The sequence below is a fragment of the Pelodiscus sinensis genome, chromosome 12 (assembly GCF_049634645.1).
Source record: "Pelodiscus sinensis isolate JC-2024 chromosome 12, ASM4963464v1, whole genome shotgun sequence".
Lineage (NCBI taxonomy): Eukaryota > Metazoa > Chordata > Testudines > Trionychidae > Pelodiscus > Pelodiscus sinensis.
In genome coordinates this window covers 6459383-6481558 of record NC_134722.1, presented here as the reverse complement: position 1 = coordinate 6481558, position 22176 = coordinate 6459383, and the positions used below count along the sequence as shown (strand labels likewise).

At 44.2% G+C, this 22176-nt stretch overlaps 1 protein-coding gene across 1 annotated transcript; it reads left to right on the top strand.

Annotated features, from left to right (window-relative positions):
- Position 1: 1 nt before the first annotated feature.
- EMC8 (ER membrane protein complex subunit 8) lies at positions 2–21757 on the top strand. Its single transcript, XM_075939952.1, has 5 exons — positions 2–378; positions 10159–10235; positions 18836–18905; positions 19446–19540; positions 20329–21757. The coding sequence occupies exons 1-5, from the start codon at positions 172–174 to the stop codon at positions 20486–20488; spliced, it is 609 nt and encodes a 202-aa protein (XP_075796067.1). The 5' UTR covers positions 2–171; the 3' UTR covers positions 20489–21757.
- The last annotated feature ends 419 nt before the right edge of the window (positions 21758–22176 follow it).

Below are 22176 nucleotides of genomic sequence, written 5' to 3'. Positions count from 1 at the left end.
CCGAGGCGCTTTGCGACGGCGGCGCTTGGCGGCCGCTCGGAAGCGCTTGGCGGCCGCGAGCGGGTGTCGCGTGGGGCGCGCGCCGGCGTCTGAGGGGGGGCTGCGCGGAGAAACCGCCGCGTCCCCTCCCCCACCCCGTGAGGGGAGGCGGGCGGAGCGGGGCGCCCCAGGATGAAGCTGACCACCCAGGCCTACTGCAAGATGGTGCTGCACGGAGCCAAGTACCCGCACTGCGCCGTCAACGGGCTGCTGGTGGCCGAGAAGCCGCCGCCCGCGCCCCGCAGGGAGCCGCAGCCCCACGCCCTCTTCGTGGACTGCATCCCCCTCTTCCACGGCACCCTGGCCCTGGCGCCCATGCTGGAGGTGGCGCTGACGCTGGTAAGGGGCCTGTCGGCTCCCCGGGGGCGCTGGGCACGGGGGGGGGGGGGGAACTGAGGCACCCGCGTCCGTGATTTCTGCCCCTCCCCCGCGTGTCAGAAAAGGGGCAGTTCCGGGCGTAGAGCCCAGGTGTGGAGAGACAAACCCCTCCTCCCCCCCCCCCCCCCCCGGGAAAGGGAAAAGACTCGCCTGGGTGTCCGCACAAGCCTACCAAGACAGAAACCGCTTTACTGCACGGCCCCAAAACAAACAGCTCCTCAGAGGCCGCTTGGGGAATTCTGCTGTTAGCGACGTAATTATATCACCCTGGACTTCCTCGTGTAGACGGTCTGCGCTAGCTGAACAGACGCGGTGCTTTTCAGCTGGGGCAGTTTTCACCAGCCAAAAACTGTCGTGCGGCCAGGTAGAGCTGCCCGTTCTTTTTTCCTTTCCGCTTTCCCGCACGTATGGGGTGGGGGGGGCAGGAGAGGGGAAATCACTGAAGCGGGTGCCTCAGTTACTTCACTTGTCTAGCACTCCAGGGCTGTGTCTACGCTGGCGGGTTCTTGCGCAAGAACAGCCGTTCTTCCGCAGAGCATCCACACTGCCCGCCTGCTCTTGCGCAAGAAGATTGACAGTTCGGTGTCAGAAGACAGGGCTTCTTGCGCAAGCGCTATGCTCTTTTCTAACACGTGTACGCCGTTTTGCGCAAGAGGGCACTGTGGACGCACAGCAGGGGTTTCTTGCGCAAGGAAGCCCTATGGCTAAAAGGTCCTTTAAAGCTTTCTTGCGCAAGAGAGCGTCCACACTGCCGTGGATGCTCTTGCGCAAAAGCACATGGTAGTGTGGACGTGTTCTTGCACAAGAGTCAGCCAGTGTAGGCATAGCCCAAGAGAACTGTGAGGGCGAGAGAGAGACGCAGACTCTGCCTCGCCGAAGGGCTTGTGGTTTGGAGCTGTAGTAAGGTTTCCTACAGACAGATGCTCTACGCCTGTGGTGTCCAACATGTTAGCCACATGTGGCTATTTGGCTGGTTGAGTGTGACTAGTTGGCTTGAACAATGTGGCTATTTGGCCAGTTGTCTGTGACTGTTTCACTGTAGCAGTAACCACTATAGTGGCTACTGCGTCAGAACTGGTAGCTCTGTGCTGTCTGCACTACAGTTTTTGGCTGGTGAAAACAGCCCCAGCTGAGAAGTACAGCTTCTATTTTGCTAGTGTAGACTGTCTTTAAGAGGAAGTTCACAGTGATAGCAATATAATTATAACAGCATAATTCCCCAAATGGACACACTTATTCTAGTTTATGCCTTCCAAAGAGCTAGGAAACTGAAAAGGCAGGCAGAGGGTTATCCAGATATGTCTAGATTGCTTTAAAGTCACACCTTAGCTTTTACTGATATAATTTTTCTATGTAGCTAATGGGGAGGAGGGATAGTTCAGTGGTTTGAGTATTGGCCTGCTAAACCCAGGTTCTAAGTTCAATCCTTGAGGGGGCCATTTGGGGATCTGGGGCAAATCTTAGGCATGGTACTTGGTTCTTCCATGAGGGCAGCAGACTGGACTCAATTACTTCTCAAGGTCCCATCCAGCTCTGTGAGGTAGGAAGATCTCCATATATTATTATTATTATAATAAGGTCTGCCCCCTAGACTAAGGGGTGGGGGGACTAGGCTTTTAAAAATGATGTTACCACCACTTAGTTTCCAGTGTAACATCTCTTACACATCTGAAGAAGTGGGCTGTGCCCACGAAAGCTCATGATACCATCTACATGTTTTGTTAGTCTTTAAAGTGCTACCAGACTATTTGTTGTTTTTTAAGTTTACCTCTTAAATTGGTTTACCTAGTCATGTTGTAAATAGGTGTTAAAATTTGTGTACACTATATGCTACAAATGGCATTTTAAATCAAGGTAGGTAATTCTTAGGGGCTGTGTCTAGACTACATGGCTCCATCGACGGAGCCATGTAGATTAGGGTTGTAGGCAAAGGGAAATGAAGCGGTGATTTAAATAATCGCCGCTTCATTTAAATTTAAATGACTGCCATGCTGAGCCGACAAACAGCTGATCAGCTGTTTGTCGGCTCAGCGCGCTGGTCTGGACGCTCCGCGGTTGACATCAAAGCCCTTTGTCAACCACCCCGTTATTCCTCGTGGGATGAGGTTTACCGGGGCAGTCGGCAAAGGGCTTTGATGTCGACCGCGGAGCGTCAAGACTAGCGCACTGAGCCAACAAACAGCTGATCAACTGTTTGTTGGCTCAGTGCAGCAGCCATTTAAATTGAAATGAAGCGGCGATTTAAATCGCCGCTTCATTTCCTTTTGCCCAATAAACAAATCTACATGGTTCCGTTGATGGAGCCATGTAGTGTAGACAGGGAGACAAGGACCGGGTTTTTTAGTGTGAAACAAGCTTTCAGTGTAGGGTATGTCTATATAACAAAAACAAAACATGCAGCACTCCAGCCTAAGCCTAAAAGTCCACACAGCTATGAATCAGCCTCACAGCTTGAGACAGCTGTCACAGGCAAGCTGTGGGCTTTTCTTTATTTTGTAAACATACCTGAAAGTGTCACAGCTGAAAGAAAGAAAGAAAGAAATAGAAAATAAGTAGTTATTATAAATTGCAAGGGACCATTCAAGGGGAAGTGGCCAATATTATGGGGAAGGGAGTGAATGGGTTATACAGATTGGATTTGTGGTTTATTACAACAATCTCTCTATTCAGTCCATGTTTCTTAGTGTCTAGAAGGGTTATTAATTTAACCCATGCTCATCTTTTGAAGATGTTGTGTAGATTTCTTCTGAGGATGAGAAATGAGAGGTCAGATATAGAGTGATAGTTTTGTGAAATGTGTTCACACATAGGTGGTGTGGTTTTCTGTGTGAGATTGAGAGTGTAGTGATTGACTCATTTCTCGCATAATTGTTGAAGCACTTGGTACACTGCATGACAGGGTTACTCAACACATGGCCCATGCGTGGATTGGGCTTATGTGGGGCTCAAAATGTGGCCTGTGGGTGGGAGCCAAAACAAAAAAGCAGTCCATTTAATGTCTTCTGTTGATATGCATTTTAGTAGTTAAATTTCTGGACTGTCATTGCTCATTAAAAGTGCTGTCATGTGGGTGGAAATTGGGAAATTGCATTTTATTAATATCAGCAGAACTTACTTAAATGGGGCCTGCGTGTTGTGTAGTCTTGCCTTATTCTTTGTATTAAAGCCCATTAGTGTGAAAGAAGCTATTTGCATGTATATGCAATCGCACTTAAGTTGCGGCCATCAGCATGTTTTTGTGAGTATCATTATGGCCCCCAGGGCTTCCAAAGTTGAGTAGCCCTACTGTGTGAGGTACATCATATGGTGTGATATGCATGTGTGGGACCCATGGATCTTGAAATATGTATTGTGAGTGGATGTTGATCATTGTAGTAAGGGAAATATATCTGCAGGTTTTGCAACTATTGTTCTGACAGGGTCCACTGGCACTTTTGAGTTGCTGTGCTCTGATCTGTGGGGAAATTGTTTCTAATGATGAGACACAGTTCATAGGAATAGCTAGGCTTGCTGGGGGTGCAGGCTCTGCGTGGGTGGTAGGGTGCAGGAACAGGGTGGAGTTGCATGGTCTGGGCATGAGGGAGGGTACATAAGAAAGATGGGGGGAGCGTTTACCTTGCGCAGCTCATCAGACGCACATGACTCCATGCCTCCCACTGATCCCACTGGCTGCCATTCCAGTCAATGGGAGCAGTGGGGGAAAGTCTCCAGGCTAGTTCCCTGTGCTGCCATTTCCCCAGGAAGGAAGGGGTACAGCAGCATGCAGAGTCATTTTCTCTTCCCCAGCCAGGCCAGATCTGTGCCCCCCCCCCCCCCCCCGTGAGGAACTAGCACTGGTGCTCCAGCCATTCTGGGAGACTGTGGGGCTGGGCTGGAGCATCTCCCTAGCTGGAGCAGCCCCTGCCGAGGGCAGGGAGGGTGCCCGGGCTTGCCGCAGATGGGGACTGCTGACCATAGCAGCCCATCCATGGCAGGACACCTGCAGGGCTGGAGCAATCCCCTACCTGCTAGGGATGTAAATGACTAGTCAACTATCTGATAAGCAAATGCTTATCGGATAGTCGATAGGGTAGTCAATCAGTGCGCACTGCTGCTTTGCAGTGCTGGGTGGAGCCCGGGATCAGCTGGGGACTCTCTGGTGGAGCCTGGGCTCCCTGCTGAGTGCCAGTTTTGAAATGTACAGGAGTCTCCATCAGGGGCTCTTGTGCATTTCAAAGAGGAAACACAGCATAGAGCCTGAGGCCAGCACGGGACTCTGAGTCCCGCACTGACCCCAGGCTCTATGCGGGCGCTTCCACTTTGAAATGCACAAGCACCCATATGGAGCTCGGAGTCAGCAGGACTTCTTGGGGGCTCTTGTACATTTCAAAGGCGGAACACGGAGGTACTTATCGACTAGTCGAGTAAGTAAATTAATTGAATAGTAAATTAATCACTAGTTAACATCCTTACTACCTGCAGCAGGTGGGGCTGCTTCAGCCCTTACCGGTTAATGGTTAACCAGAACTGGTAAGCAGCACATACAAAGGGTGATGCTTAAGTTAGCCTTTCATATCCCTGTTGAGGACCACTGCTTTAGAGTGTGTAAGACCTCCCAAGTGCAGTGGTGTGTTTTAATATTTGGCATGTATCTGAAGCATTGTTTTTCTAGAGTTAAGATTCTAAGCAGTTAGGAGAGGCCCTTGTTTTCTTATATCCTGATCCTACAATGCATAGCATGCAGGGAGATTGCTGTGGCCCCACTGAACACAGCTGACTTCAGTGGGTTTCCTATGTGGGCAAGTAGCTTCCAAGTTTTTTAACTAAACAAAACACCTATGAGCTTTATGGCTTAAAGCCCTGAATTTGTAACCATGCTCTACATACAGGGACTGCTGTGCCAAGCATTTTACTGTTTAAAGGTTTTTTATTTTGAGATCTGGGGAAAAGTGAGACACAGTGTAATTACAGGATTCAAGTACTTGAAAAGGCATAAGAATTCATGGAAGAATTTTTTTTTCAATCCAGAATTGGACCCTGACCATTAAGAGGTCCATGTGTGAAGCTCATTACAAAATCTGGATTTTAATCTTTACACGGCCAAAAAATTGAAATATTAGTATGTCATGTAACTTAAGAATCCTTAAAATCCTGAAATTATTGAATTTTTGCTACTTTTCATTTGTACTTTAGTTATAAATTTTTAAAATCAAAACACGTGAAATCTCTGACTTCCTCAGTGAATCAGTTTTTGCAAGCTCTAATATAAGATCATGAAGATGGGTTGCAAATTACAGGTCTTGAGCTCAAAGCCTTTTGCTCTGTCTGTGCACAGACTTAGTATTTGTGTAACTGCTCAGAGCTAGCAATGTATTACTGTGGCTTTTTAAATGGAGGCTCTTTTGCATGTAATGTAGTAAAAGTGAATACAAGGGAAGCCCTGAGTTAAGGAGCCATCTTAAGTGAACAAATCAATGATGTTCATGCAGTAAAGGTTGATGTTCTTTTCCAGAAACAATTCGCTATCCAAAGCGTCTTGAAGCATTGGTTTAATTTAATGAGGAATGTATCTTTTTCAGGGCCTATTACAGATTGAACCTCTCCAGTCCAGTATCCTCAGAACCATAGTACTGTGGTGCCAAACCAGAGAATTTGTGGAACTGTGGGAGGTCAATATTGTCTAGCAGCATTACCAACTAGGGTTGTGAGTAGTCAACTACCTAATAAACATACTACATTTAAAGTGCAGAACTACACAAGGGTTAGCTCCCAGAAGCAGCAAGAGCTGGGACTAAGCAGTCCCAGCTCACGCCAGCTCCGGGATCGCTGCGGCTCTGCCTTCCCTCCGCACCGCCCCCCCTCCTGCCCCTCATCATGGAGACGGTGCTAGGGGGTTCCTGCTTTATGCTGGCTTCTGCTATTTCCCACACCCCATCCCCCACCCTGCTACCTCTGTATCAGAGGCAGCATGGGGGAGGTGAAGCAGGAGGCAGTGTTGTGGGGAGGTGGCTTAAAAGCCGGTTCCCTCCATTACCGTCTCTGCGGGGCAGCGTGGGCGGGGCAGAAGAGGCAAAACCACAGCAGTCCATGGCAGTTCTTACTACATTTAAAATACAGAGCTACAGCGGCAGTAGTGAGTGCCCTCCCCTCCCCTTATTGACTAATCAAGTAGTTGATGGAAATTCCATTGACTACTCAATTAACTAATTAACCATTCATTAACATCACTATTACCTACTAACATTGCCTTTGCTTACTGGGCTCTTAGAAGACATTTAGGGGTAAATTAGAACTAAATAATAGCACAGAACACTGAGAGCCAGGACTGGTGGCTGTAAATAAACTTTGTGGTAAGTGAACATCTGACTAACTACAATCATGTCAGGCCGGAGACAAGAGAGGTTCAACCTGTACTATAAGCTCTTCCTGGGGATATATAATTACCATTGAGGTGAATGAACGGTTTGTCCGAATGAGGATTTTTAGTATTCGGTCCTCAGAGAACAAAAACTCCCATTGTTTTCTGAGTTATGCATGAGCATCAAATTGAGTTAATATTTTCCAAATACAATTCTTAGTTTAGAGGGTACATTTTCATTTGCAGTGCCAGCCTTGTTAATTAAAAAAAAAAAAGTTCTGAAAAAGAGTATTAAAGGAATACCAAAAAAAAAAAAAAAAAAATCCTGTTGATATAAAAAGATACTTGAAATGATGTCCTAGCTCAGTTTCAAAGTACACATTGGGAAAGGAGTGTGTACTGAGCCAGTAGCTCCTGTGGTCACAACAGCTCTAATGGAAACATTCATAGTGTTTACAAAGCTTTTTCAGCAAGAGGATTGGAAGGAATAAAGTTTTACTGTTCTTAACTTGCACATTTGTTTTGAATTAGAAATCAAGGGTTTTTTTTTTTAAATACGTTACAAAAAGTTTCAGATACAGCCTTTGGCTCTCCCAGCCAGTTGTAGTTTTACAACCACATTTTCCTTTTGAAAAAAAAAACAACCTCTTTTTCCGGCTGCAATGCAGTTACTCTCCACTGACTGGTTGTACATGAGCATCAGAGAAACTGCCTATACACTCAGGCCTTGTCTGTACTTGCAGATCTCTTGAAATTCTCCATGATTACATTACTGTGGGTGCAGCTCCTCTGCTGGTAGCAATGATAGAAGCTCTGGGGGGAGACCCTTGGCAAGAGTAAGCTGATTTTAGTGGAGCTGTGACAAGCTGAGGATCTACCCGTTGGGGAGGGTGGGCAGTAAAATGGTGCTGGTTCGGAGGGTAAGCCCCTGGTAGGATGCTGCCACTATATTTATCTCTGCAGGTACTGGCAATCGCAGCTCCTGTTGGCCGCAGATTGCCATTCAGGCCAATGGAAGCAGTACTGACTGGGACACAACTTCCTGCACCTCCCTTTGGCTGGGAACAGCAACCCGTGGCCAGCTGGAGCTGTGGTCACCCATACCTGTGGAGACACAGATATACAGTGGTGGGTGCCTGCCAGGGACTAACCTAGTGGACTGGATCCGACCTACGTCCACCCCTGCCCCTGGGTATACTGGTCACTAGCATTTTTACCTTTGTAGAGCACTTGGACATCCACAGGTGAAAAGCACTATAGAAGAGCTAGGTATTGGTATTTTTATCACTTGTCTCATGTTGGTCTGCTCTGATCAGACAAGGGGTAGAAACGTTGGTAGATGCTGGGGTTATCATTGGTGTTATCACCACAGTGATATTTAATGAACAGTGCTAGTGTAAATCTAGCAAAATGGCTGTTAAGTTCAAAGTTAATCTTTATTTTATAGGAAAAAAATGTTCACTGGCTGCAAGTTTACTTTAAAAAGGAAACAGTCAAATAATAAACTTGTTTTGAAATTGTTTTCACTAATGTAGACAGAAAAAATGTCAGACAACTGTAATTTTTAAATTGATAGTTTCCATTTTAAAGTAAACTTGTATCACGGTTGTTGGCTTCAGTGCCAATGTTTCAGTCCACTAGCAATTAAAACTGAAATCATAAACCCTTAAAATGGACTTTATAATTGCTTCAGTTAAGGGCCAACTGCTGTTTCAATGCCAGAAGATGACATTTTAATAAAACATATAAATCCGTGTCATCCCCTATGGATGAGGGATTATTCACATGGCTTTTTGCTGCTTAGTTTAATACTGTAATTATTCTTCTAAGTATGAAACTGTTTTGATTTGCAGTATGTCAGAGTTCATCATCAGATATATTTTGGAATCCATTTTAATCAATCTGTTTAGGTTTTTAAACTGCATAGTAACTGGGAGAACCGCACTAGCTGTTTTCTCCACCTCCCACATTTTTGGATTATCCTAGCGGCCTAGCCTAATAGACTTAATTGTGAGCAAAAGGAATGGTAAATGTGTATTTTCAAAACTGCAGAGATGAAGGACCAAATTCTGACTTGATATATTTCTTTTTCCAGTTGTTTTTTCCTGCTTTACACAAGGCCTGAATTTGTCCTTTTCACTCAGATAACTATGTTGCTTTCGTAATTTTTTTTTTTTGTATTTGCATATGTGATGTTTTATTCATGGAACAAGGGAGTGTTATGATCTTCTAGTCCAGTGACTCTTAACTTTTCCAGTCTACTGTCCCCCTTTCAGGAGTCTAATTTGTCTTGTGTACCTCACTACTTGCTTACAAAATCAGACTTAAAAATATAGAAGTGTTGCAGAATGCTGTTATTGAAAAATCACCTACTTTCTCATTTTTACCATGTAATTATAAAATAAATCAATTGGAATATATATTGTACTTACATTTCAATGTATAATATATAGACCAGTATAAACTAGTCATTCTATGAAATTTTAGTTTGTACTGACTTCAGTATTGCTTTTTATGTAGCCTGATCTAAGACTGGGCAGTTGACATATCCCCTGCAAGACTTCTGTACTCTCCCATATACCCCTGATTGAGAACCACAGATCTCATACTTCCTCCTATATAATACAGGCCATAGAATTTAACTGAGTAATTCCTGCATCAAGCCTGTTTTGTGGTTGAACTACAGCATATTTTAGAAAGGTGTTCAATCTTGATTTAAAGACTTCAAGTGATGGAAAATCCACCTATCATCCTTTGGTAAATTGTTCTAATGTTTAATTACCCTCACAAGTGAACTATTAAGGAAAATAATCTTGTAATAATACAGATCTCTCTAGGAACAGGGATGAGTTAGAAGAATGAGACAGTGGTCGGAATTTCGTGTCATATCTTTCAATTCTAAAAATAAAGGCAGCAGTTGCTTTTTAAAATAAACCTTATACGATAATGTCAAAGTATATATTTTAACACTATGTGAATTTCTACTATTTTGAGCAAAATTGGTGCCATTATCTTGTGAAATGGGGTTATAGTCTCACATCCTGTACATTGTCCTACTTCCCATTGCCAACTACATGCTAGCAGAAAATAGCCAGAGACCTAAAATTCTAAGCTGGTGGTTACTGAAGACTCATCAGCACACATCCTGTTGTTTGAATTTCAGGCTGTACCTCACAGTTCCAATATCTTCTTGTTCTTCAATATAATTTCATTAGTGCTTTATATATTTATTCCTTAATACTTGTTTCTTCCTGTGTTGTAGCTAAGAATATTAGCATTTGGACAATGTTATTAGCAATTAGCTTTAATTGCCATTTTAACCTCAGGAAAGAGGTATCCCTGTTGGTAGTTTCGTGTGATTTTTTTTTTTTCTGGGTTTATAATCCTTTAAATTACTCTTTCAGATTGATTCTTGGTGCAAAGAGAATAGTTACGTGATCGCTGGATATTACCAGGCTAACGAGCGCATGAAAGATGCCAGGTGTGTAGCTGTAATATCTCCTCCTGTTTACACACTCATGCTACACTTCACAATTATTTTTGTTGGAATAGTTCACACACAATCTGTGAATGTTGTTTGACTTTGACAACTGTCATATGGTCACTGTTGGATATCTGTGAAATGTCTTTTGTGTAGTCTCAAACCTCAGTTTTTCCAGAATTATTCCTATATTCTAAATGTTATAGAATATAACATTTGGATGTTCCAGTGATTGCTAGCCAATTTAACTAGATAGTAGGGAAATCACTAGAATTCACAGATGTATTTACTTGAATCTGTTCATGAATCTATAGATCTTTGGGGAACTCATTTTTGAAGTGATTTAATTCTTATCACATTATTTAATTTCCTTTTTAAATGAATCTCTTTGCTACTTAGGCTGTGTTTAGACTACTGGCTTCTTTTGGAAGAAGCGTTTTTCGGAAGAGATCTTCCAAATGAACTTCTTCCAAAAGAGCATCCACACTGCAAAAGTGCATTGAAAAAGTGATCTGCTTTTTCGAAAGAGCGTCCAGACTGAATAGATGCTCTCTCGCATGTAAGCTGTGATTGCTGTGGATGGAATGGCCACCAGGGCACCTGTGCTTTTTACTCTTCGTCTTCTTCCAAAAGAACTCCCTCTTTCCTGTCCACACATGCCTTTTTGCAAAAGTGCTCTTTCACAAAAAGGCTTCTTCCTCATAGAATGAGGATTACCAATGCCAGAAAAACCCCTCTGTTCTTCCGATTTTTCTTGCGGAAGAACACAATTACAGTGTGGACATTCCTCAAGTTTTAAAACTGTAGTGTAGACATACCCTTAAAGCACATCTAGACTACCTGCAGCTTCTGAAAGATATGCAAATTAGGCACAGATTTGCATATCTTCTTCCGATCCCTTTTTTGGAAGAGGTTTTTTTTGGGGGGAAAACAACAGTCTAGGTGGGGTTTTTCGCGCAAAATCCGCCCCTTTTTTTAAAGAACCCTTATTCCTCAAAAAATGAGGTTTATAGGGTTCTTTCATAAACCCCCATCTAGACTTTTTTGAAAAAACCTCTTCCAAAAAAGGGATTGGAAGAAGATATGCAAATCCATGCCTAATTTGCATATCTTTCAGATGCTGCGGGTAGTCTAGACGTAGCCTTAGTCATGGAATTGTCTTGCAATGGTATACCGTATAAGTAGAGCACAGACATAATTTCTTACTCATTACTTGCCCCAAGAAAACTTTCTTAAGTTGTAAAATTTTCAAAATCAGCAGTTATTTAGGAATCTGAATCCCAGTGAAAGTCAGTGGGATTTAATAATGCACTTTTGAAAATAGAATTTAGGCTTTTAATTCACTCATGCTTGTTTTTGTAAATTTTACCCAAAATGCACTCTCTATAAATTAACTATAGCATTTTAACTCCTATGTTAAAATCCTTTTTTAAAAGAAAAGTCCACTATAAATGTTGTACTGCATAGAGTCTTTTCAGAGGGATAAGGCAAAACGCTACATTTATTGGTAATGCATATAGCAATCAACATTTATCATATGCATATGATATATTACACTCACACACAAGCACACTCTGTCTTGGTTGTTACCAATAGTTATTCCCCCTAACTGCACTGGTCAGGTGAGTTAGATGGGGAGAGGTGGAGCTGGGGTTCTGCTGATGCGGATCAGTGCTCCAATGGTGACAAGACAAAAACCCGGGGTCCTCCTGCAAGATAATTTTGATTATAGTAGCTCCCCTCTCATTCAAATCTACTATCTTATGCATATGCAAAATCTGTGAGAGTCATTCTATGCAGGGCTTGACAAATCCAGTCGCCCGTTCACCGGCGGTTGGCGCATGTGCGGTGCGGGTCTCGTGCCTGCGCAATGCGGGGCTGGCGAGTGATTTTTGTCGGGATCATTGAGCCCTGATCATATGCATATGCAGTTAGTCATCTATGGCGCCTTCTTCTGGGTGTTGTCTCAATGCTGCCCCATTCATCTCCAAAGAGGGTGCTTCCAAAAGCAGGCACTTGCTGCTGACTCCCAAGGAATCCATATGTCCAATCTCCTCCTTGGATCTGGCTTCCATCCCATCCTCTCTCCAACCATTTCAAGGGCCTGGAGGTGCTTACCTTCCTCGCCTTATCCAAGCAGTCCCCAGGTTACGTACAAGATAGGGACTGTAGGTTTGTACTTAAGTCGAATTTGTACTTGTCGGAACTGGCATCCAGATTCAGCCGCTGCTGAAACTGACCAGCAGCTGACTACAGGAAGCCCGAGGCAGAGTTTTTCTGCCCCGGGCTTCCTGGAATCAGCTGCTGATCAGTTTCAACAGCAGCTGAATCTGGACGCCTGGGACAGAGCAGCTGGGGCGCTGCTGGGTAGGTCTCCGCAGCGCCGCACCTCAGCGCTGCGGGGACCAACCCGGCAGCACCCCAGCTGCTCTGCCCCAGGAGTCCCCAAGTCAGCTGCTGCTGAAACTGATCAGCGGCTGATTCCAGGAAGCCCGGGACAGAGCAACTCTGACTCGGGCTTCCTGTAGTCAGCCGCTGGTCAGTTTCAGCAGTGGCTGACTTGGGGACTCCTGGGGCAGAGCAGCTGGGGTGCTGCCAGGTTGGTCCAGTAGCGCCAAAGAGCGGCGCTGCGGGACCAACCGGCAGCGCCCCAGCTGCTCTGCCCCAGGAGTCCCGAGAAAAGCCTGGTGTGCTGGGGGGGGAGCTCTCCCCCCCCCCCCCCCCCCCCCCAGCAGACCATGGAGATGCGGGTGGTGGGACCGAGACGCGCCGCGGTCCTGCCGCCCGGATCCGACGCGGAGCAGCTTTTCTCGCCCTGGAGGACGAGGGTGGCAGGACCTCGACGCGTCCGGGCGGTCCCGCCGCCCGCATCCTCCGGGGCGAGAGAAGCCCGGTTCGTAAGTGCGGATCCGACATAAGTCGGATCCGCGTAACTCGGGGACTGCCTGTAATTCTGTTTTCCCGCTCATTAATTCAGCTAATTAAATAACCAATAAAAGTCATCCTAAGGGACTGTATTTTAAGTTTACAAATGTATCCTGAATATTTTTTCTTCCCATATTATATCATTAAGCATATCCAGTAGTAACACTAATTAGAGAACATAAATTTTTTCATTTTAAATCAATATTAACATATTGTTCTAAGTAAAACATTTTAATTTATTCAGGCAATTTTGTTGGCACAATCTTTTCTGGTCTTGAGGGATATCTCCAAATAAAAATTCTCATGTCTCTGAAGCTATCACAGGAGTTGAGAATTTACCATTTTATCAGTGATGATTTAGATGCAAAGATTTTCTTTGAAATCTACTAATTATAACAAATTTGGGAAGGAAGGGGAAAGATTTACTTTCACAGTACTTTAATACTATGTGTGCTTGTGCATATGGCTTGCTAGAGGCGCTATACGTTTTTGGAGATGTTGCTGTTGACCTTCACATTGTCAAGATTGAATCTGCTGAAAAATGCCATAAGTTGTGATGTATTTTTCTGATAATAGCCACAGTCTGGAACATTTTAAGAACTTGCAGAGGTATTTTTGACCACTTAATTGAAATGCGCACACACGCATGTTTGCACTCAGCACAGCTTTATTTAGGGTAAATTCAGCTGTGATCAGATTTTTCTCTACCAAAACTAAAGGAGAAGCAAACACAGGACACTGTAACTGAATTGCAGAGTGACCTGAAGAGAATAAAGCAGCAATTGCTGTAGGCCAGTGTTTCTGAACCTTTTTTTATAAGGTACCCCTTTTTCAAAACAAAAAAATTTAAGTACCCCCAGTACCTACAATTTTTAGACACACAACATTTTTTTTAACATTGCAACACATTTATTTAAACAACTTAGTCATAGCCAGGCAAGTGATGACATTTTTGGGTGTAAAAAGTACAAAAATAATAAAGCGCTGTAAAACTTAAAACAAAAATTCAGTTTTCTTCAAATTTCAGTTGTGTTGATGTACTCCCCAGACTTCTCTCGAGTACCCCTAAGAGTACTCCTGCCACTGGTTGAGAAACACTGCTGTAGGCAGTGAGGGGAGATTTGAAACTATTAAATGTTAAATCTCTAAATGTAGGGAGAAAGAAAGAAATAGCAGATCTACAAAACAGTTACATTCCTCCACAGCCTAAATAGACACAGTTATCCCATCAAAGTGAGTTTTTCATCTGAACACTATTTTAATGCTACTTGTTCCATGTAGCCAGGCACTCAAGATACTGCAGAGAAATTGTGCATTTGGAATGTTGAGAATGAGGGTAAAGCCGTGGTCACCAACCAGTCGATCACAATCTACTGGTCGATCACGAGGCCTCGACCAGTCGATCGCAAGGTGTTCTGGGCTCCCCATTTCCCCTCACACCCAAGAAGCCCCACTACCTACCTTGAGCAACAATGAAGGTAGTGGCAGCTTCCCACAGGGTGGACGGAAGTCCTACAGCTGTGCGTCACTTCCGGGGGTTCCGGAAATGCACTAGCTACTTCCTTGCCCCAGCTCCCTGGCGTTCTGGGAACTTACCAAGTAAGTCCCCAGAGGCGCGCGCTGGGTCTTCCCTTCTCTGCGGGGGGGGGGGGGGGTCAGGCCCGGAGGCAGAGCGCAACGGGCTTCCCTGCTCCGCAGGAGGGGGGAGGAGTGAGGCCCGGCGGAGGCACGCGATGGGGCTTCCTTCCTCTGCGGGGCGGGGGGAGGGATTGGCCCCAGAGGGAGTGCGCAACGGAGGCTTCCCTGCTCAGTGGAAGGAGGGAGTCAGGCCCGGCAGAGGCACACTATGGCGCTTCCCTCCAAGGCTGGTGTAGGGGACTCCCTGCCCCCGAACCTTGTCCCCGCCCTCCTTCTCCCCCCCCCGTTCCCTCTCCCCTGCCCCCAGCCACAGAACTCTGTCCCCCTGCCCCCCTCTGCAGAAATCTGCCCCCCTGGCACCCTGCCCCCTGCTGCAGAAACCAGTCCCCATTGGCACCCTGCCCCTTACTGCAGAAACCTGTTCCCCTGCCCCCCCTCTGCAGAAACCTGTCGCCCCCCCCCCCCCCCAGCACCCTGCCCCCTGCTGAAGAAACCTGTCGCCCCCCCGGCACCCTGTCCCCTTCTGCAGAAACCTGTCCCCCGCTGGCACTCTGCCCCCTGCTGCGGAAACCTGGCCTCCTGACACCCTGTTTCCTCTCTCCTGCCCCTGCTGGCACCCTGTTTCCTGCCCCAGCACTCACTAGCACCCTCCCCAGTACCATGTCCCCTGCTCCCATCTTATTTTTCTGTGGGTCAGTGACCCCTGACTTAAGAAAGGTTCCCTGCCCTTCTCATAAATAAAGACAATGCAGAAACTTTTTGTGTTTGACATAGTATTTTATTTAAAAATGAAGCCTGGCCAACAAACCCCCAATTGGGGCCACGCCCCCATCTGGCCACAACCACTCCTGCACTCCCCCTTCCTCCAGACCCTAGATCTGAGCCTATCATACACTGGGACCCGCTGCCCTGAGCCCCTCACATACCCCAACCCAAATTCCTGCACCCTCACATCCACAAGCCTGTGGCTTGCTTAGTGCCCCAACACTGCCTGGCCTGGAGCCCCCTCCCAGAGCCAACATCTCCTTCTCCACCTCCTCCTGCATCCAGATTTCCTCCCAGAGCTTGCACCTCTCACCCCTTCCAACACCCAAATCCCTCATTCCTACCCCAAAGCCTACATATCCTGTCTCAACCCAGCGAAGGTACAGCCAGACTGCAGGAGTTTTTCAGGATTCTGGAGATATCTCAGAAACACTCTTCCGCATCTAGGGATGCATTTGTTCTTCCACTTTTTTTAGTGGAGGAGCAAACATGCTCTTTAGGTCACCCCTATATTCCTTTTTCCATGAGGAATAAGGGGGCTTCCCAACGAAGGGGTTTTTCTGACATTTGGTCCAGTCTACACAGGCCAAATGTTGGGAAAACCTCTTCCTACAGAAGAATTGGAAAAAAAAGCAGCAGTATAAGGATTGGGGATAGCAAGTGGTGGAGAGGAGGAGAATAGAGAGGGCAAGGCTTCAAGGAAGGGGATGGGCGGTAGATCTTGGCTTGGTCTGTCACTTAAAAAGTGATCTTGGGTGTAAAAAGGTTGGAGACCACTGGGGTAAGGTGATATACAAAAGGATCTGTAGTAGAAGTTTCCCACATAATGGAAGTTTAAGGATCACTATTCCTGGCTTATTATTTAGAACAATATAAATCCATTAAAGACTTCTACAAAACAAAGAGGAGCACATAACTTAGATCAGGGTGGGGAACCTATTTTGGGTTGGGGGTCGCTGACCCACAGAAAAAATCAGTCAGGGGCCACATACAAGTGAGGAGCCCCTGACTGAGGAGAAAGACACTCCCCACATTCCCATTACATACCAGAGCCTAGAGGGGCCCAGGCTAGTAGATTTTGTGTGCTCCAGCCCAATGGGTGGATGGCGGGGTGGGGTTAGAGCACCAGCACAGGCTCCCCAATGCTGAGCCTAAAGGGCCAGATCCAGGCAAGCTGGGGGCCACATATGGCCCCTAAGCCTGAGGTTCCCCACCACTGGCTTAGATCTTCCAAGAAAATGTGATTTATATGCACTTGTATAATTTGGAGGAATATTAGGCACATATTCACTTTAAATTTATGAATTTGTTGGCCAAGATAATACCCTTGCACCACATAGTGACTGTCACCGTTAGCATCTTGTAAAAAATATCAAGATATCCACTGAATAGTGGGCCTGGGTATTGAATCAGTTTGAGATATAGATGGGGGAGCAAATTTAGAAATCTCCGTCTCCAAGAGTTTGGAAAAGGAGCAAAAGATAGCCATGATATTCCTGAGCTGGTGGGAGGGTTTGGAGGGTGCAAACTGGTGGATCCACATGAAGTTTGAGTAGGCATTTACTGCAGAAAAATGGAAATGTAGGGCTGGAAAAGATCTCAGGAAGTCAAGTCTTGCTGAATGTTCTGAGAGAGGCCCAAATACACCAGTCAAGAATAGTTTACGTATTTATCTAGTCTGTTGTTAAAAAACCTTCAGTGCTTGGGATTCCTTTGGAAGCCTATTCCAGAGTTTACCTACTCTCATCGTTAGAAATATTTAAATCTCCCTTGCTACAGATTAAGCCCATTATTTTTTGTTGTGCCTTAGGTGGTTATGTAGAACAATTGATCCCTGTGGGTATGTCTACACTGCATCCCTAGTTCGGACTAGGGATGCAAATGGAGACGACCGAAGTAGTTAATGAAGCGGGGATTTAAATATCCCGCGCTTCATTAACATGATCTCGCCGGCGTGTTAGTTCGAATCACAGCTGATTCGAACCAGGAAGTGCGGAGTAACATGAGGAGTAACATTAGTTCGGACTAAGGGCTTTAGTCTAAACTAACGTGTCCTGGCGCGCACTTCCTGGTTCGAATCAGCTGTGATTCGAACTAGCGCGCCGGCGAGATCATGTTAATGAAGCACGGGATATTTAAATCCCCGCTTCATTAACTACTTCGGTCGTCTCCATTTGCATCCCTAGTCCGAACTAGGGATGCAGTGTAGACGTACCCTGTCTTCTTTATAACATCCCTTAAGTATCTGAAGGGTTGTCCTATCATCAAATCCACCTCAGACTCCTCCTCCTTCGCCCCTCCCCCACCCCAATCTAAACCTGCTCAGATTTTTAAATGTTTCCTCATAGGTCAGGTTTTCTAAAACTTTTTATCATGTCTATTGTTCTCCTCTGGACAATCTCCAGATTGTCCACTTCTTTCCTAAAGTGTAGCACCCAGAATTGGATACTGTACTCCAGCTAAGACCTCACCAGTGCTGAACAGTGTTGGGCAGTTACTTCCCTTGTCTTACATAGCATAGGACACTTCTTCTTCACAACTACATCCCATTGTCAACTAATATTTCATTTGTGATCCACAATAAACCCACATGCTTTTCAGCAGTATTGCCGTGTAGTCAGTTATTCTTCATTTTGTAGTTGTGCATTTGATTTTTCCTTCCTGAGTGCTACTACTTCACTTATCTGTATTAAATTAAATCTGATTGAATGCAGACCATTTCTCCAAATTATCAATGTTCTCTTGAATTCTAATTCTGTCCTCCAAAGTGCTTTGACTCCCTCCAAGTTTGGTGTCACCTGCAGACATTCTAAGCATACTCTGTACTCTAGTATCCAAGTCATTAATGAAGACACTAAATAGAACCAGATCCAGAACTAACCCATTTGGGACTCCACTAGAGACACCTTCACAGTTTGACAGCAAACCATTGCTATTGGTGTACAGTCTTCCAACCCGTTATGTCACCTACCTTACGATGATTTCATTTAGATTGCATTTTCCTGATTTGCTCTTGAGAATGTCATATGTGACTAGCAAAAGCCTTATGAAAATCAATGTATGTCATGTCTATGCTGGAACACAGTTAAGATATAGATCATGTCTAAAAGAGAGATACTTTTGTGTTTTCTTAGCCTTCTGACTTAGATCAAGTATAGTATCAGTTTAATATTATGTTTACTACCCTGTTTTTGTCATGTCTCTTCTCATCCCTATTTCCTGCTGGTTTCAGCTGAAATCTATAGTACAACTAACTTGACCTTCTTCTGTAGTCCAAACCAGGTTGCTGAAAAGGTAGCCTCCAGGATTGCAGAGGGCTTTAATGACCCAGCACTCATAATGGTATATAATTTCATTTCTCTCTTTTCTGATTTTAATCACAATATTGGAATGAGCATTTAAATCTAACTTCTTGGCTCTGTTATGAGTAATGTGATGATTAACTTGCTGAGTCCTCAGAGTGCCTTGTGGGGACTCCTTGCAGAGCATTCAAGCCATCTCTTTGGCCCACAGAACTGTGTTGCTGTGTTCTAAGGGGAGCCTACTTCTGGCCCTCCTCGGTCATGGGAAGATTTGCTGCGTTCTGGCTGGGGGGAGTAAAAGAGGTGTATTCTTCCAAAGCCTTTCATGATATAATGGCTTACATTCTCAGTGGGGCAACAGCAGCAATGGGCTACAGTGGAATGCTAGTGGTTTAAATAAAACCACTTTAGAGCGTTTAAAAATTGGCACTTCAAAAGCAGCAATGAGATGAAAGAGTGGGTGGATTAATGGAGGTGAATGGAAGATGCTGTTATGTGCAAAACCACACTATCATTTTTATACCACCTCTTTATTTGAGATCTTGAAGGAAAGAATATGATTTGTTCTTTTGCATGTTAGGTGGATAACACAAAATTTACGATGGAGTGCATAGAACCTGCCATTCACGTGTATGAGCATCATGAAAACAAATGGAGATGCAAAGACCCACATTTGTGAGTAATATGTTTGTATCTATGCTAGGGATGTTAATTATCGGTTAAATGAATAGTTGAGTAACCTCATGAATTCTTTTATCGGTTAGTCGACTATTCTATAGTCCCCAAAGGTGGGGCCAGCAGCCACTGTCTCGAGGCAGCAGCACGAGGTGCCATGCAGGAGCTGGTCTACAGCAGCATGGGATGGCAGCAGCCCCTGTCCATGGAGGTCTGAGCTCCCGGACCCAGCACGAGCTGGAACTGAGCCAGGCTGCCTGCCTGTCTGGCTCCTAATACACTTTAAATGCAGAGCCGCAGCAGGGGTAGGTCCCAGACCCAATGTGAGCCAGGACTGAGCTGGGCTACTGGCCAGCCTGCTAAAAAAAATTAGTGGCGGGCGGGGAAGGGAGAGGAAAATGCGTGTCATCAATAGCATTAACCTATAAGCTTTTGCTTATCAATTCATTGGTTAATCAACTATACTATTACATCCCTAGTCTAGGTTGTGATCAAAAGATGTTTCTTTGTGTTATATATGGAGCAAAATTGTCATCTTACACTTGAACAACATAATATATAGAATGTCTTTGAAAACTGGCAGTAATTGACCATGCTTTGGAAGCACTTTGTTTTTCATAATGTTGACAGATAACATTTAGCGTATAAAAACAAAACTCTTGTCAGTATTCTGCCTTCTCAGCTATAGCCATGTTGCATCGTGCAATGGCTTATTTTCTAATTGAAAGATCTGATGGAGATTATTTTCCTTGTGGGACTAATAATACCTTGTTATTTTAATGTTCTAGTGATTATTGTGAAGACTGGTCTGAAGCCCAGAGGATCGCTGCATCTCTCTTGGACAGCAAATCCTATGAAACCCTTGTGGATTTCGATAATCACCTAGATGACATCCGGAATGACTGGACAAACCCAGAGATCAACAAAGCTGTCCTACACCTATGTTAGGGAGGCTTCTACTGACTGATTTATGGGCATTTCCACTATGCTGAAGATACTTTAAAAAATATTTTTGATTATAAATAGAAATATATTCAGAACCACCTGAGGAACGCCAACAGATTAAAAAAGCGGCATGTCACTTGGAAAAGGTAACATGCCCATAAGCAGTCAAATCTTTTTAATGAGAATCCTTAGAAGAAATACAAACTGTCAGTTAACAGCCATCCTTGTGGATTCCTTCCCAATTGTAGTGATTATTGCTATAACCTTTAAAACCAGAACTGCTTCTGTTTGTCCAAATTGTTCATATTAAAAAGTTTTGACTAACCTTTTATAATCTTTAGAGAGAATAATTTTTAAAGATTTATGACACATCTTTCAAAAATGAGTCTTGTCCTTAGATGAGATGGTTTTTAAATTCATTAAGACGTGTGTGTAAACAAAATCCAGTGGTTACTGGTGTTTTGACCTAGTTCTTAACTGGCATTATATTGATGCAGTAGAATAATGCTAACTACTAAAGATTATACACTGTGCACATATTGTATTTGTTCTGCAGAAGTTTAGCATATCATAGCTGCAGAATAATAAATCCTGAAAGCAATATTCCCAAATGCTGCAGAGATTCCCAACCACGCTGGAACTACAACCTCAGTTGTTCCCTAAGAAATAGTTCTAGCCACAGTTTAAAACAAATCTTAACTCTATGGTCTGTGAAAAGGATTTAGAGCACATTAATGGTTTTGACTCAACGGCAAGGCTCTGTAAGAGTTGAAAAAACAAAGAGTAAAATGCCATCTTGATTATTTAAACAGATGCTCATAATTCTGAGCTGATTCGCACACTGTCCATTCAGATAGTCCTGAAATGTAAATTAAAAGCAACTGATCAGTCTTTAGCATATGGATCAAAGAAACCTTGAAACACTCTAGTTTGTCTTAAATCTATCTTTCTAATTAGTATCTGTTTCTAACAAAAGTTGACCAGTTGATGGGGACCCTTTATAGCAGAATTTCCTTTGTCATTTTTATATGTATTATTTTGTACCAGGTATCCCAAAGGCATTATACCTTACTTTCTGTTTTTCTTTTAACTATGTTACTATAGAACTTGTAACAACTTAACCTGGTGTACCTAATGAAAGGATTAATTTTATATCATTCAACACTTTCTAACAGTAACAGCAAATGGAAGGACAATGCTTTAGCTGACCAACTGCTATTGTAGCTTGTCCCCCACCACCTGAAAATAAACTTGATGATGTGGGGAATATCAGTCAGATATTTTGTGGCATCTTTGGTGGGGTTGGGTGAGGAGAGAGGAGGTAGGGAGGAGAGGGGAACACAAGATAAGTAGATTGTCATTGGCTGCATAGTAAGGTTAGAGCATAAATTTGTCTGACCTTGAAAGACCTGAATTCAAGTCTTAATTAGATCAGAAATGAAGAGAATTTGGTGTTTTGTTCATAACAGGTATTTAGTACACACATAAGTTGCAGCATAGTTTGTTCAAAGTCTTTTCCTAGGTTCCCTGCCAAAAAAAAAAAAAACCTTTCACAATGATTCAGATGCTGTATTTTTTTTTTTTTATTTATTGAAGCCTGATCTGGTTTTGAAACGTGCCCAAAAAGTAAGGGATGAGATTTTTCAAAACCACTCTTAAGTTGACCTAGCTGTGCTCCTATGTAAGTCAAT

What these genes read in the sequence shown, in the direction of transcription:
- EMC8 (XM_075939952.1), top strand. Translation starts at nt 172, where the DNA reads ATGAAGCTGACCACCCAGGCCTACTGCAAGATGGTGCTGCACGGAGCC. An exon ending in TGGAGGTGGCGCTGACGCTG is followed by an intron (nt 379 to 10,158) that starts GTAAGGGGCCTG and finishes TTACTCTTTCAG; the next exon opens with ATTGATTCTTGGTGCAAAGA. An exon ending in AGATGCAAAGACCCACATTT is followed by an intron (nt 19,541 to 20,328) that starts GTGAGTAATATG and finishes TTAATGTTCTAG; the next exon opens with TGATTATTGTGAAGACTGGT.